The sequence below is a fragment of the Oreochromis niloticus genome, linkage group LG16 (assembly GCF_001858045.2).
Source record: "Oreochromis niloticus isolate F11D_XX linkage group LG16, O_niloticus_UMD_NMBU, whole genome shotgun sequence".
Taxonomy (NCBI): Eukaryota; Metazoa; Chordata; class Actinopteri; order Cichliformes; family Cichlidae; genus Oreochromis; species Oreochromis niloticus.
The window spans coordinates 30726936-30744400 of record NC_031987.2 but is presented as its reverse complement, the minus strand read 5'-3'; the positions used below and the strand labels follow the sequence as shown (position 1 = coordinate 30744400).

At 39.4% G+C, this 17465-nt stretch overlaps 1 protein-coding gene across 15 annotated transcripts in view; it reads left to right on the top strand.

The window, feature by feature from the left end:
• The window catches only part of caska (calcium/calmodulin-dependent serine protein kinase a), a 173160-nt gene that overhangs the window by 128901 nt on the left and 26794 nt on the right, over window positions 1-17465 (top strand). For 7 of the 15 annotated variants that reach the window (XM_005475249.4, XM_025903757.1, XM_005475246.4 and 4 more), the window contains one exon: window positions 6959-7006. The exons of the other annotated variants lie outside the window; for them this stretch is intronic. In XM_005475249.4, the coding sequence (XP_005475306.1) occupies window positions 6959-7006 (48 nt within the window). The remainder of the gene's footprint in view (window positions 1-6958; window positions 7007-17465) is intronic. 15 annotated transcript variants of the gene reach the window in all.

Genomic DNA, 17465 nt, shown 5'->3' with positions numbered 1-17465 from the left:
GGACATGTCCTGGTCAAAAATGACTCCAAGGTTCCTCACAGCATTACTGGAGGCCAAGGTAATGCCATCCAGAGTAAGAATCTGGTTATACCATATTTCTAAGATTTTCAGGGCCTAGTACAATAACCTCAGTTTTATCTGAATTAAGAAGCATCAGTGACGTTTCTCTTGTAAAATTGAAAGGGTTTGCTTTTCATAATATAGTCCCAGAGCAATGTTTTGTTTTGTTTTGTTTTGTTTTTTACCAGCAGCAGCAAGTAACAGGAGAGCTATCTATTATGGATGCCAGTGCTGTACTCTCTTATTGCTGGAAGATGAACCTGTAGACACAGTGTAGATAATACTATAAAATCTATTCAAATAAATAAATAAATGCATGCTAATATGTAGAGCATGCATAGCAAAACCTGCATAGGTGGCTCGTAGCTGCTTACTGTAATGCTGAATTTTTGGTCATCAGATTGCCCCAATCAGAGTAAATAACAGTATATTATTAGTGACAGTATAGAATTTCTGTGAAACCACTGGAAAGGTATCTTAGCCTACTAACACTAGCTAGCTAGTCAATGGCACCATGCTACCGTTTTCACTTATTGACTACATATAAAAGATTGATATGCCCACTATGACATCATCCACCGGTTTCTGGTCTCTACAAGTTGCATCCATAAACTGTGTGTGTGCTACACATGGATGGATTAGATAGTATAGTAACTAACAATTGTGGATGTGAAGAGGAGAGCAATCTGTTACGTTGGTCTATGTTACCACATCAGCCAGTCGTCCCTTAATTTAAGCCTGAACAATACTTAAATGGATAAGTTTAAAGTTAGGTAGTTATTTTATTTTGTTGGCTTATTTGGGGCATGGGGTCTATGGTGATTGCTTTTGCTGCCATCCTCTAGTGGCATTAGAATGATTCAATTTTCTCAGTGAGCTGTTGTCATTGATGACACATTACCTAATCTGAAATGTGAATGTGTTCCAACAAGATGCCAGTAGCAGCAGCATTATAGTGCAATAGTAAATTTTAAATAAGAGAGCATAACTGCTCTACCTGCTATACCTGGAATGTTAGACCTTGGGTTGAGCTTTTTAACCAGCTACTTGAAGCCCTGCATTTTCGCTGCATAACCACATGAGTTATTTCCATCCACTGTTTCCTCTTCCTGTCTTATGCCGTGTGGCTAGCAATGCTTGGTTAAATCATTTACTTTTGGTTTGCACATCACCAGCCACTAGCATATCCTTCTACTTGGTAGCCTGGTTATACTTGATGGTGGTTGAGCAACAAGCTTGTTGTTTCAAACTTTATAAGGGACTGTTTTCTTGCATGTTTTGAAAAGTGCTGTACTTTGCTGGAGGTTGTTGAAGTTACCAAGTCATCATTGGAGACTGACACGTGGCTCTGCTCTCAAACATGCCTGGGCTTGTTGTGCACACTGGGGAACATATGTTATTGCAAGTTACACTTTTATATCTTTTATACCAGTATTATCGTGGATAATGTGATGGGAGATGCAACTGTAGTAATGGCAACTTCTGGGTGGGTTTGCCGCTCTATGGCAGTGGTTCCCAAACTTTTTTTTACTTTGTTATACAAGAAAATCTTCACGCCCCCGCACAAACACATCCTCCAACCACACCCACACACAACTCCATTGCAGTTTTTTTCACACCTCAAACATTTAGTAAACAAATAAAAGTAAAGTGCAATAAATTACAGGCAGCAATAAAATAAACTACTAACTCTTTTACGCTTCGTCCACACCTAGACCAGTATTTTTAAAAACGCAGCACTTTCTATGCGTTTGGGACTTTCATCCACACGTAAACGGCGTTTTGAATGACCGAAAACTGAGATTTTTTTTTTTAAAACTCCTGTCAGGTTGGAGATTTTCAAAAACTCAGTTTTTGCGTTTACGTGTGGACGAGGAATATGGAGTTCGTCACGCAATGTCAAAGGTATGTACCTGTTTCAGGGCTCGCAAAATTTCAAAATCCCTGGTAGCCCTTCGGGCAGGGACTCTTCAGTTTGTGGTAGCCCAAAATAAATTTAAGTAGCCCGAATAAAAAAGAGAGCAATTTTTTTTGATTGATGTTTTGTTTCCGTTACAATATTATACATTAAAGTATAATATTGTAACGGAAACAAAACATTAATCAAAACATTGTTGAAACACAAATTAAACATTGTATAAAAATTACAATCATCAACTCAAATACTTGGTTCTAATTGAACAGAAATTTCTATGCACTTGTAAGAACTGTGTAGAACATGAATCAGTCTGTGACAGGTCCTGAATTTGGAATTTCCACTGAAGTCACGGGTAAGAGATAAGTGAAACCAAGATCTAGGACATTTTTTTTTTTTTTTGAAGTTTGCAAAGACTGCTAAATTTTGCCAATGGTAGTTCACTCTTTGCAACATAGTACGCTGTTCTAAACAGATTTTTCAGGTTTATTTTTAGTATGTTCTTTGCAATTGGTGTTTGTTCTGGGAAAGATATTGCAGACTGAGCAATATTGCATTTCTTGCATTTCTCATGGGTTCTAATGGGGGTCTTTCTTAAAATTACTGGTCCCAGTAACAAAGGCGCTTGTCGACTCAGAAATCGAGGGAAAACCAACAACACACCCGGCAGAACATTATGTTATTTACAGGGGTGCACATAAGTGGTCCGCAGGTGCGCATTTGTTGTCAAAATAAAAGACGCGCACCAGATAAGAAGTTGCAACGCGCGTTTGCGTACATATAAAAGGCACTGTTTTTGTCCGCTACAGTGGGATTTTCACGGCATATTCTGCACCACATCTCTGTGTGTTCATCATTTGTTTGAAGCCAGCTCACCTCCTGCAACCACTTTTCCGAGAATACGCGCTTCTTTTGCGGTTCGGACTCCTCCTGACATTTCTTTGGTGGAGGAACACCAAAGTAATTGCTTAAAGGAGCTTGCTTCTTCGACATCTTTAGGAGTTCTAAACAAATGTCTGTCCTCCTCCAGAAAATCTGGAGGTGCGCGTTGCAACTTCTTATCTGGTGCGCATTTTTTTTTTTTTTTTTTTTTTTTTTTTTTTTTTCCTTCTGACAGCGAATGCGCACCTGCGGACCACTTATGTGCACCCCTGGTTATTTAGCTTGTCATATTCCAGCCACAGAAATTCTTTTGTCCATGAAACCATAAAGCTGCACTTTCTTTTCCCCTCATAGTCTGATTTGTCATAACTTTTCCGTTTTGTGGTAGGCTTTTCTTTGGCTGTCACTTCTTCACCCTGACTTGTCTTATTTGGCTCAGCAGAGCTAAAATATATATCCTGCTGCTTTTACACACGCACTCACATAACGGTCAGCGATTCTCTGCGCAATCAACCTCTCACATGTTTAAGCTTGCTGTGGGAGATTTCACTTGTCAGGTTTGAATAGTAAGCTAATGAGTGATAAGACGATGTCAGAGGAATTGGTGCGCAATTAATCGTCACTCACCAATCAGTACTGCCGCTCTCTATACGCAGTTCGCGCGATCGCAAAGTGAAAGCAAAAAACAAGCGCAAATTCAAACGCGATTTCAATATGTCACATATTGACAGTGGCTCCCCGATGCCAATGACATAATTACCCAGCTACATTTCCGAAAGAATGCAAAAGCATTGACATATATTTTTCCTTCCTATGATAGCCCGACGGGCAGGACTGAGATAGAATTTGGTAGCTCGACTGGAAAATTCGCTAGCCCCGGGACGTCGGGCTAGCGATTTTGCGAGCACTGCTGTTTTCATGTCACGCTGTGCATCATGTTATTGTTTACATGAAAAGAATTTCTACAATGGCAGATAGAGACAAAATACTGTTAATCCTACTATCTGCAGTTTTTACACGCTTAGGTATACACATGCAGTTACTGTCCCTCCATTTAGAAAGGCAGAGGTGTCATGGTGTAATTATTTTACGTGTAGTTGTTTTTTTTCCCTGTGTAATAATATTCAACATTGCTGTCAATACATTTTTCCAAAAATGTCTCTCTGTGCAAAATGGGTTCAAAAACATAAACAACTGGGGGACACTGTTTGTCATGATTTGGGCAGCCCAGCGCATGCTCCCGGTGCAGGGGAAACTAGTTCTGCTGGGGAGACCTACCTTGGCACTTGTGCAGGTGTAGCCAAAGGAAAGATATGCTTCATCATATTTTCTAGCATTTGGCTTTGAAGGAAGTTGGTTGGGAAACATATTTGACAATGCTTTATCTTCTGCCTTGAGTTTGTGTGGGAGCCCCATCAAAAACATGTCCATTATGCTAGCAGTGTCCAAGCGTTTTTTGTTTGTTTTTAAATTCATACTGCCCCCCCACTGCAATTGCTCTGCCCCCCCCCCCGCAGGGGGCGTGCCCCACACTTTGAGAACCTCCGCTCTATGGCAAGATGTTACATGACTTAAGTCAATGTAACAGAAAACTGTAGAGTCCCGTTATATTACATCTTTATATCCAAAAAGTGGCATGACTTGTAGTGAATCACACTGCAGGAGTGAATGCATTTTGTTTCACAGGTGTACACTTTCACAGGGGCGCGGGCACAAAGAGCAGGTCCGACCTTCAAGCTTTAAGGCCTTGGATGTTGCTCAGTTCAGTTTAAGGCTGCACCGACACAAAATGATTAAAGACCTTTATTATTTGTGTTGACTCATTGAGTTGTAAGCCTCGGCTCAAACTCCACTGACCTCTTGTGTGTTGTTAGCCCAGGCCCCGCCTTAAGAACACACTGGCCTGTGTGTTTTTAAAAAGAGACCTACAGCTTCTGTATTTGACCTTCCTCATTACACTCTGCTAGATGAGGCATAGACACAAAAACACTAACAATGATGGGTTTGTTAATGCTCTTAGTCTGGGTTTTCTTATAATAGTCTCCAGCATCTGACGGTGACTATGATGAGCTCACAAACATGCAGTTAGTCTGGCCTCACCATCAAGCAGGATGCAGAGAGAAGCTGCTGCTTAACAAGAAGGCTGAAAGAATAGGGAGCATGTGAGAGGAAAGAGTGGGACTGTGGTGTGCATTGTGAGTAGTTTTCTGAACAGCCATGCATGCAGGCAGCTGCACAAAATGTTGCTGTGTTTACGTGTGTGTGCTTTGTTAAGGGAGCAATTAAAAAGTCCGACCACTGAGCGAGTGGGCGAGGGCTGGCGTTGTAAATCCCAAAGCTCTCCAGACAGGGAAAACCGTTTACGGGGAGCGGGGCTCTGTTTTTATGTGGCTTTGGCTCATGTCAAAGAGATCTTGCTAATTAACGCAGCTCTGCTACACTGTGTCTGCGGACTTCATTTGGGCTTATAGATTGTGGTTCACATTTTCCGAAAATGGATCAAGAGTTCGCGATGAAGCCACACCAGATGCAGTTAGTTTGTGGGAATAAAAACGGCATTTTAGTGTTGCTGTCGCAGACTTTCATCTGTCTTTTATTAGTTTTAGATCTGTCTCTACAGAAAACCTACTGTCAGACACTTAAAAACACACTAAATGGTGTCACCAAACTTTTTTTTTTTTTTTGGTTTTGTTTTGTACAGAAGTATCCTGTTTGCTTATATTATGGTTTTTAAGCCATATAATTTGCCTGAGCCAAGAAGTGCAGTATATGGTGGTTTGGAGCCCTTACACATTCTTACATGTTCAACATCAGTGGATAATGTTTATTGTTTTTCATTTATTGAATGATGGTTGTTTTGATTTCAGAGGAATCGGTCATGCTTTTTCTTATGAAAGTGTCATGTAAATACTGTTACAATGGTGCATGTTCATCCCAGCCATCATAGGGCGAGGGGCGGGTACACCCTGGAGAGGTTGCCAGTCTGTCGCAGGGTTTTTGTTTTTCTTCATTTGAAACTCGGTTACTCTGACCCCAAGTTTAGTTTCTTTCAACTGAGACTTAAATGGCAACAAAAAACTTAAAAGTCTATTTTCAAAGACTTTCATATGATGATATGATTAGAACTAGGGTTTGATATTACATGGATGGATGGGCTGAAAGCAAACCGATAGGAGTTGATCTTTGAATGATCAACGATCAGAGTTGCTGCACAACTCTAGCAGAAAGATCGATGTTGAGGATCGTTAGTGGGATGATTAGATCTTTTAATATATGACCATATTGCTAAATGGATGCTGCTGTCTCTGGATTATCTCTACCTTCTCTCAGATTTTAAAACTACTTTGTCACGTGAAGACTGATATGTTCCCCCTAAATTGGCAAGTTGGGAGCTACTTTTAGTCTTGATTTGTGAATATTGATGATAGTATATTCAGTCCTAGACCTGTTCATACTCTCCTCCAATTTGGCATTTTCTGACTGTATTGCACTGCTGTGCAAGGGAATTCCAATTTTTAGTTCAAGTAAACAAGTAAACTTGTACTGGCCTCTAACTTCTTCAGCACAGTTTGACCTCAGAGTAACGTATCGTTTAATCTTGGTTGTGCCTTCAGGGACTACCCTGCCTTCCTCCTCTGCTTCACCTCTGTCTCTGCTGATTCACTCTGGCTAACGCTGAAGTGCTTTGAACCAATCAGACGGTAGCTTCCAGTGGGCTCCTGTGGGTTTCTGCTGCAGCAGGGCAGTTTGAAGACTGTTCAAACTTCAGCAAAGCTTTTTCTTGCTGGCTGCACTAATACGCTCCTTTTTACCTCTACACTGTCATGTCTAATCAGTAAAATTAAAATGAGTTTTGTTGGTGTAGTTTTGGAACTGTTCTCTCTCAGGAGGGAAGGTTTCACTTTGGCTGTTGATACTAATCTCACAAACTACCCAGATTTACAGCCTGTTTAAAAAGCGGCTTGTACTGATTAAAGGCAGGGGTCGAACTTGATTTAACCCGACCTCTGTCATTACTGACCTTTAACCCTTTACCTGTGAGTCCTGAAAACAAGAGTCAACAGCTTTTATAATGCTTCTTTGTGTCTTCCTCCACTTAAGATTTCCTCCCAAGATGGAGCCTGTGGCGCTTTGAAACTTCTGGAAGATGTAAGACCTCATTACACTACTGCAATGTTCACTGGGCATCAGTTAGAAGTAGCTTCCATGGCTTTGAAAGTGTTACAATATTGGATGGAGTTTTACTTAAGTGTGACTGCTGCAGTTTTGATAGGGGGGAAAATGGCCACTCTTCTTCAAGTCCACATAAATATATTTTCTAATCAAAATATTAAGGGCAAACATTAAGCCACAACATTCTGTAATAGAGGATATAACCTCATAGAAAACCAAGGTGAACACTGCACTAAATTTAACTTTTCATTTTCTCACATCTGAGCTGTATAGCATATAAAAGATGATGTAACTTCACTCATTGATTGGCATTCAGTGCTAGCAATCTGACTGCTGCCATGGTAGTTTCCAGGAGCTAGAAGCTACAACATACAGATGAAAGATTGGAGTCTTAAATTATTAAGGGTATCTAGCTTGGTTAATTTTGTAACATATTGTAAGTATTGGTTTTAAAACAACAAATTTCAACATTTTAACATGAGGCTATGAGGCTTGACTCGTGTCCAGGAAGCCTTAAATGGAACTGTAGTTTCTGCTAATTCCACATTGGCTCTGTATTTCAGCTCTGGAGGATTGCCCCTTGGCCTAAATACAATTGTGACATGGGGTCGGAGAAAATGACCTTCTGCCTGTCATTTGACGGAATGTAGTAGAAATGATCCTCAAGTTACACTGTGTATATACTGTATGTTGATCCATGGATCACCCCCTGCTTAGTGAGGCCCTCAATTTGAGGTTATCAAGCCTCAAACCGAGTGTTTTGATTGTCCCCACATTAGCTTTTTAAAACCAGTTTGACTGAAGGACACTGCATGTGAATTGTCAGTCACTGTGTAGGCCTTCTCTGAACCATCCCCCCTTTTAATTTTGATGGGGAATGTAATTACTAAATAAAACGAGTCTTATTTTATTAAGAACTAAAATTGGTGATTGAGATCATAAACTCATCAAAGCAGGTTTACTAAGGTCATGGATCAGAGGAAGCGATGTGCACTTTTCTCATAGACTTCTAAACCATCAGAAACTGTATCTCTTGCTCCCTGCTGGCCACAAGAAAGTATGCAGGTTTGAGTCACTAATGCAGTGGTTTCACTTTTTAGATCCAGAAAGGTTATCCATATTTGTAATCTATTATCCTGGTATTACTCCAAAGCTGAAGAAAACTTTTAAAATATAGATGATTCTGACGTAAATTCATAACAAGAGCTATGCACTAAAATGTGCATTTTCTCACACACGCTCGCTTGCCCACCGCTCACTACAGAAGATTTTGTTTTGCCTGGTGTATTGACACCAAACAGCTGATCTTGCCTGATGTGGTTACCACTGCACTACCCACTAATGGTAACAGTAACCTTTCTACACTTTAGTGTGGAATTCATTGTTCAAAAACATGAACCTGACAGATCTCTTAACGAAAAAAACAAAGACCTAATGCATTTGCGTTTCTGAAACAATCAGTAGGTGTTATTTAGACTAAACTTGCCAAACGTTTTCTCTTCAGCAAGTAAAAAAAAAATTTTAAAGGTCAACCGCATTTAGCCCAGAAAAGAACATCTGGTGCCTGGTGGGTGTTTCTAATTTCTATGGACATTTATTCACCGTTGACATGGGAGGTGACGACATACTCTGTCACTGTTGGGGTTTTTTCTGTTGTTGTGTTTTTTGTTTTTTAACTCAGATTCACATAACTGTGCATTTGCCTCAGCTTTTTCTTTGTCCAGCTGGTGGAGTTTTATTTCTCATTGCAACTGATGGCCTCACAGTGATCCCTGGTGTGTAATTGTTCTCTTTGTGTACTAATGGATGCAAATCTATCTATCTCTGTACACTCATATTTTTAGTTCATTTCAGTTGCCAAGAAACAAACAAAACACAAGGTTAAAGGTGAACCTGACCTTTTTTCCTGTATTGTTAAAACAATAATATTGTCCTGTAAAATGTCCATGCAGTTCTCTTAAGTGTTGAAATATCATCTATATCTGGCTATTAGATTACAGAGGAGATGTGATTTTTTTTTTTATCTCATTTGGCTGTGTTACGGGTCCGAAATTGAGGATGAGAGTAAAACAATGATGGTCCAGAAGAGGTCAATCAAACAATTGATTTTAATGAATGCACGCAGCGTGGAGAGGTGCAAACTGCAAAACAGTTGTACATCTCTACCCAAAATACACTCTAGATTGCTTTTATAACATCAGGGTATTGTAACGCCCCTTCTTGCGTTTACAAGCACATAATTTGCATGTACAGAACATTCATGTATTTTAAGAATTAACTGCAACATAGAGGTTCCTCCTTGTGGCATACTCTTAAGAATATGGTGATGATCTAAGGCCTTTGAGGTCACCATGGGCTGGACATCCTTCCGTCACCTGTAACTAAGCAAACTCAAATACCACAAGAAGCTGAATACATTCAGGCCTTTGCTCAGCTACTATTTTACTGTACCCATATACTCAGCATATGAGTTATGATATATATATATTTAACTCAATCATTTTAAAGTAGTTATAACTGCACCTGTAATAAACATGTTAATATTTGATTATAATAACCCCTATGATATCAATTATAACATAATGCCAGCAACTTCAATAAATGCTTGGATGAAATGATAATTAATGCAATGACAAAGATGATGGTTATATAAAATAATCCCTGTAATTCCACAATTCCCCCTTTTGACGTCTTCCAAAGACGTCACTACACCATTCCCAGGTCCACTACCTTCGCTCTGACCCTCTCTAGCCGCCCCCTGACTCAGCAAATCCGACAACAACCTCATGTCCTCTAGGTGGTCCAGCAATAAAACACCAGCCCCCACTTGAAAACACTTCATGCTTAGGTAATCTCCGCTCCTTTTCTGGGTCCTTCTCTAGTGGAAATCTTCTCCTGTAAGGGATAGAAAACAAACAACCTTTCTCTGCTACACCTTACTAACTTACTGTGTTCATCTCAGGTTCCTGTCATTATTCAAAGTTGGTTCACAATATCATATCAGGCAAAATCACAAACCCTACTGCCACGTCTGCTTTGTTAAGCTCTTCAGTTAGACTCTGTACCGGTTTGCCAATCTGTGTGTACATGCCTCTACACTTTTAATGTCTAAATGCACATCTGGATGTATGTGCACTTGTGTGTCTATCTGCATCTATGAATCAATGATTTGTCAGATATAAGGCGTTAATGTGAGAAATGTTTCCTGACTATTAACTCCTGATACTCGAGGAACTTTCCTGTTTGCCGAACTTCCTAGGTTTGGCCTTTTACACTTTTACTAAAGAAATTTTAACAGAGCCCAAAGAGATTTTTATTTTACTCCTGTGCTTGACAGGTTAAGCGAAGTTATTTTTTGTTTTGTTTTGAAATTTTTCCCTTCTGTGTGTGTGTGTGTGTGTACATAAGTAAGAATATGATAATCAACATAAGATCCCTGGTTTGCAAATGATTTTCTGCCCCCGCTGCAGGGCAACATCATGTGGTGGTGAGTCTATGTTGGCTAGTTTAATGCAAATATGTAACAGTTGCTTCATTACATTGCCCACTCAGAGTTGCGCAGTTTCAAAGTATGTGGAGAATTCAATACACATTTCTTGGCTAATTATTTTCCCAATAAAAGTGAAATCAAACATTACATTTGATTTTACTTATGTATTATCCTGTTCTGGGCTCTATCCATTATATTAACTTTATTTAATCTCAATACTCTTTATGTGTGTGAGCAACGCTTTTAGTCTTAGTAAACACAACCCAAGTAAAATGCACACCATCCCCCTGTCAGCCTAAATCTCCGCTAAAAAGCACACTTCAAAGTTTTCTATCTGGATTTACGCCTCTTTTGGCCTCAAGCATATACATAACATGCCAAGGTTACTGTTAATGCCCGTTAGACAAGTTTCCATTATCTACAACATTTTGTTTCACCCGGCTCACCCTCACACATTTCCTGTTCACTTATTGCATATTTATCTTTAACACCTTTTACCTCCGGAGTTGCTAAGCAGAAACAAAGCAACCTGTGGTCCACCTTTACCCTGTAAAATAAACCCCTGTTATGATTGTGTCTGTAAGCATGTTTTGCATTCATTCATTACACTCCCCGCCATTCCTGCAAGTTAGGAGCTGTAAAGTTGAAAGCTGCATCAAGTCCAGGCCTTTGGCCTGGCCTATATTTAAATCATGTGTGTTTGTAAGCGTGCATGCAATTCACCTGCTATGTTCTCATCATCCCTCAACATGTATCACCTGGACACTCTCACCAGTGAAGCTTAAAACCCTCTTGGATAGAACATCAACTCTAAACAAGCACAGTTATGCATTGTGTATAAAATTAACTCAACCTCATGCTAACCTACATAAGTACCTGTCTTAAGAGAGACCTCTGCACAGCTCAGACGCCAGTTGCAAGAGCTCTCTAACATTAGAATCATCAGCTGTGACTTATATAGTGTTATTTCGGTACTTTATACTTCACACATTTTTGAACGTTGTTTATATGGGGAGTTCCTCTTTTTATGTCTATATTTATTAATATGCCTTGTGCACTAAAGCTTCCTGTTTTTCAGTCTGGCTGAGCACTCGTTTGTGAGTATAAACTGGCCTCTACAAGCCTTCATTAGCAGATACACATTACAAATACTTCATATATACAGAGAAAAACCCAATAATCCACATTTCACTATTTTGTTCTTTGGTTCAGATTTGGATTCTGTATTGTTCTTTATTTCTTATTCTTTATATTTACATTGTTTTTGCTAGTCTTGGTTTATTATTGTCTGTTTGGGAGCTGACATAGTCTCTATAAATAAGCTTCTTTTGGTGGGGTAGCATCAGGAGAGAAGCTCCAGAGAGGCATCTTCCATGTTAAACACTAAAATATAACAAAAGAGATCTCCTCAACGTGTTGTATATTTTTAATATTTCCTTATTATTTTGTCATAAAATAAATCAACCAAATAACTTAAGCTGTGTGACAGCACCTTGCGTTTACGCCAGGCTGTGAACTGCCCTGAAGCTACACCCCCTTTCACCCCATTTACTTTCTCAATCTTAGTTTAAACTATTCCTGACCTTCTCCTTTTCTCGTCTGATCGTCTCAAGCACGTCCTGTACCAAATTTACTTCCTCTTTTCAAGTCCCACATTTAATTACAAGCTCAAACAGATTTGCCCTATATTGCTGTCTCGACGTGTTTCCTGTCAACTTAACAGAGTTATTCTCAGAACTCAGAGCTGAGGTTCCCCTTTTCTAAGTCTGTCTGTTCTACAAGAGAGCAAGTCGGTAAACAAGTTTATCATCACAAAGGTTATTAGGCAAAGGTCACGTAGACATTTGCCTAGTAACCCTAAAGAACACATTTCATGTAGCTAATCGCATATATTAACACCCCCCTTTTTGTGACACATCTCATGTGTTACAAACTCAAAATCCTTCACTCGAGCTTAGGAAATTAAAAGAAAAAAGTTAGTCCTATCATATTAGGCATACATGCTCCGGCCCTTCAAACCTGTATTTAAGGAATGAAATCAAATTAATCATCATGTCAAATCCTTTCTTGGCTCCATCCACAGCCTGCATCCTTGAAACGTCCTAGAAACAAAAACCTGTGTGTTAACCAGAACATCACCTTTTATACTCAGTTTATCCACTTATGATCCAACCTGTGTTATAACAGAAAAGTTAAAACAGAACAATTATCAGTCGTGTCCAACCTTAGTCCAGTCTTTTGTCAGTGTCCAGTCGGTCCAACCTATGGTCTGCCTCGTCCGTCCATTCACCTGTCCATTCCCACACATTCACTCACACGCATTACCATCAGGTATTGCTGACAGTGGAGACTATCTCGCAAATATTCAGTCTTCACTCTCAGCAACATCAACTCATTTATTTGTTTTACTTTGTTTTTAAGAAAATAGTTCTTTCTGCTTTTAGACTGGATTGGCTCGCGGCAATCCTTTTACTTTGTCAGCGCTGTTATCCACTCTTTTGCAGGCCTGCTTAGAACAAAAATGAGAAAAAAGAGAGCTGAGTATTAGCTCATCAAAGTACAAAACAAAATCACCTGACAGGTTTTTCTTTATAAGTGCACTGTTACAAAACCCCTTAAACATGTCCATGTTTATTAACACTCCCTCTTTAAAATAAAACAACAACCTCAAAAATCTTCAACAATCTTAAATTTCACCCATAGAACACACCCAAAACGTAAAAAAGCTACACCGTTTTGTACACGAGATCCCCTTTAAGCACTTTACCAAACTCACATTCAACCTTAACATATAAGCACGTTCTCACAATATGTCAACACTAATTTATAAACCTCTTAATCAAATTTGCACCTCTGAACAATCTACCCCTCCTTTAAGGCCTCAATCACACACACACAGCAACCTCCTCTGTCCACATTCACACGAGCTCTCAAACTTTTTCCATACTCAGCCATATCTCAACAATTTAACTTGGCAAAATAAATACATGTTTAAACTTTATCACATTATTCGATTATTTTCATTTTCTTTCTATACTAATCACTTACTTTGATCAATCAGTGCAAGAGCACTCCTGAGTCACTCTTATAGACACTTTTCTTTTGTTTTTCCATCTATTTTATGAACCATTCACACCATTCTCTCACTCATACAAGCAGCAAGCAGATCTTCATTGCATATGCTTATGTTCTTAGCCAGGTTTTTAATCAATATCTGTTCATTAAGCTTCAGGAGCTTGTCTTTATAAGGTTAATGCATTTTCTGTTTGTGTGTGTATGGGTATATGTTATTTTGCATCTATGACTTCACAGTCTCCCAGACTTCTTCCCAACTCTCCAGTTAAGCAGTCAGTTTCTTTTTCCCCGAGTTACTAACCCACATTTTGATTTCCCACCTTAAATTACCGCCCTCCTGGTCTTCAGCCAGGAGCTGGGGCTTGCTTTTCAGGTTCCTGGACACATCATGCTGTGAACAATTCAACCAGAAACTTGCCTTAACTTATCCATAGATGTTAACCTCTAACTTTCTTCCGACTGCTGGATGTGGAGAGCCGGTCCAAGTCTGCTTTACTCCTGAAAATAACAAAACTAAGACATTTTCATTATTATCACCAGTGGTTAAATAACCCATTTCTCTGTCTCTGGTCAGAAACACCAATTATGCCAGGCATGTAAGCGTGTTCTTCCCTGCATTTTATGTTAATTGGGTGTAAACTGCTTCTTCATTAAATTAATTCATTGAGTTTCTCATTGCATTTCTATGTATTCATGTTAATGTACACTACGTGTAAGCTGTTTCTTCATTGCATCCTATATATTCATATTTAATTTATGCATTTCACCACTGAGCTTTAGATTCAAACTATCTCACTTCTGATTCATTTCAAAAATAATCTCACATGTAACAATTTGTATGTGTGTTTTCTATTCATTAAGGTAATAACAATTATTTCTTTCATTATTCTTACCTTTTCTAATGTTTACCTCTTTGTTATGCTATGGTGGACATCCCTAAACGATTCATGAGTTCAGGTTTCAATTTTCAATCCAATCATCTCCTATCTTCTCGCAGTCAAACTCGTCCAGCTTCATCTCTCACTGGTCCTCTCTGCACAATGTCCTGTTCGGGCTTCAAAGCTCCCGCAAACACAGTCTCAACTCAGCTGTTGTCTTCTTCTCTGTTTCTTTACAGTCTTTCTTTCAGATTAAATCCCAGCATGGCAAAATATCACTCAATGTCCAGTGCTCTTCCACAATTCTTTATCCCACTGTTCAACTGCCCAGCCTGTATTTTCACAGTACATGTTACATTACTCTTACATGCTGCTGCTGGTCGTCAGTCGTCATCAGTGTTACTGGATCAGTGGCACTGTCGTTTGCCTGCTGTATTCAAATCCATGATGTTCTATCGGTCTTCATCAGGCGATTGACTGTCCTTTGAACTTCTTCTCCGCTTCAGGGACAAAGTGAGAGATCCAGCCGCACAATTTCGAGCCAAAGACTGGCTTATTTTCCCAATTCTTTTAATCTACTTTTCTGCTACTGAACTCAAGGTTGCAAAGTTGAAAGACGCCCACCTGTATTGACACACTAAACCATATAATTAGTATTATATTCATTTTTCTTAAAGGCTTCATTTGCTTCATGTGCCTAGAGTTAAATCTCTCTCTCTGTGTTCTTTCTGTACACACTCAGTTCCCATATATGGGCATGCACAGTTCCTGTTCACTATTTCCTGTCGCTGCAGCCCCGGTACACAGAGCAATATTTCCTGTTCCTCAAACTAATCTAACTCCTTTGTTTTTTTGTTTTCTTGAATTAAAAACACTTTCAAACTTTAGCACATCCTACTTTTCATCACACAAGAAATATATTTCACACTCCTTTATTCCATACACACCTTTTAAATGCTCTAACCTCTTTCAGACGCCATAAATCGTCTCACACGCACTGCCTTTCTCTCTCTCAGACTTCCCCTTTTCACTTACTCAGACAAATCACCCAGTCACTCAAATCAAATACTGACAGCATTCACACAGTTAAAATCACACAAAATACGCTTTCATACGAGTATTTTGGACATGCCTTCCATGATCAGAAAGAGCAAGTCAAAAGAAAAAAGAAAAAGAAAACTGAAACCTCTCATAACATCACTGAAGGTCAAATATCTTCATAGACCCAAAAGTAAGCATATTATTTCCCTAGTCAAAAGTCAAACCGTTACTCGCAGTAATTTTTAATCTCACAGCCTTTGTGTTTTGAAACTAAAAAGAGGAAGGGACAGCGCCCAATTTAAACTGCGCATGTTGTCACTCAACAACACACACACGGAAAATGTAACTGTATATATTATCTCAAACTGAAACAAAACCCATCTAAAAATCCTAAAACATCTTACTTCGACACCCCAAAACACACATCGCTTACAGACATCTTTATTAATTAAATTATCTCAAATTCAATTTCAGTTCTCAGAACCCAGGTAACGGTCTTAAGTATCAACAGTTTATGTATCCTATCTCAAAACCCCGCAAAAAGTCATACAGTCATGGCAAGAAATAAAACTTTACTTACATATTGTAATAAACAAAACCAGCGTACATGCATCAGCAATGTCTAGCAGTCTCTATAAACTTCCTCATACTCTATTGACCTCTCAGCTGCCTTATTTGCATTCTCACACACACACACACACAGTCTAAAAATAATACCAGCCTGACTCACAGACTCAGACATGTCTCTTAATATATTTACACAGACGTCCTATGATTACAACTGCACAGATTTTAGGCTTCTCATTTCAAAACCTACACAATTTAGACAATTTTTAAATTAACGGTCCGACCGATAAACTCCCTGAGTTTTTTGTCATCAATTGTAACCAGTCTCGGCCCCGGGCCGTGGCCAAATATCTAAGACCCTACACAATTTAAAAGCATCAATCAACTCAACCCAAAAAGCCCTGTTATGTGGACACCCCACATCCCAGGCTTCCCCGAAGTTTTAAGTTAAAAGGTAGACGCCCGAAACCCGGTTTCTACTGACCAAAAAAGTGCAAACCACCGTCCCGGACGGCAAAGTGGTCCAACCACTAGTTATTCTGGAGTGCCCCAAGCTCCACAGTGACCAACTGACTATCCCTCAACTGAGGACAAGGTCTAAGCGTCCTTGACCTTGGCAACCGTTACGTCTGAGCAATGCACTTGTTAGACTCCCAGAGTCCCGTTCTATACAATTTAATTATTTTGAAGACACCCCGAAAATCATAAACCCACCATATCGGTGTCCAAGCCCGGCTTTATATTCAATTGAGACTTTAATGTCACAAACTTCACCAATTACCTATTATTCTAAATTCTCTTTATCCTAAATCCTCTTTATTCTTATTCCTTTGGGACTTTAACCCGGTACCTTTAGTGAGACTCTAACTCACTTTTACTCTTTTTCTTATCATTACTTCAACTTCAACTTCTCATGAGATTTTCACCAAAACCAAAACAGACCTTTACCAGTAATTTTCAGTGAGTAGACTTTCAATTTTGTCAGACCCAATTCAGCACTGTTTGGAAATAATTCAACAGGTAGTGCCTTACCTTTGAATAAGCCGGCTTATGTCCACTCACTTCGACCACTGACTCGTGTCTGCCTGTTTGAGCACCTTGGACCCTCTCAGTCTCAACCTCCACCTTTTCTCCCTCAACCCTCGGCCAATGCACCAAATGTTACGGGTCCGAAATTGAGGATGAGAGTAAAACAATGATGGTCCAGAAGAGGTCAATCAAACAATTGATTTTAATGAATGCACGCAGCGTGGAGAGGTGCAAACTGCAAAACAGTTGTACATCTCTACCCAAAATACACTCTAGATTGCTTTTATAACATCAGGGTATTGTAACGCCCCTTCTTGCGTTTACAAGCACATAATTTGCATGTACAGAACATTCA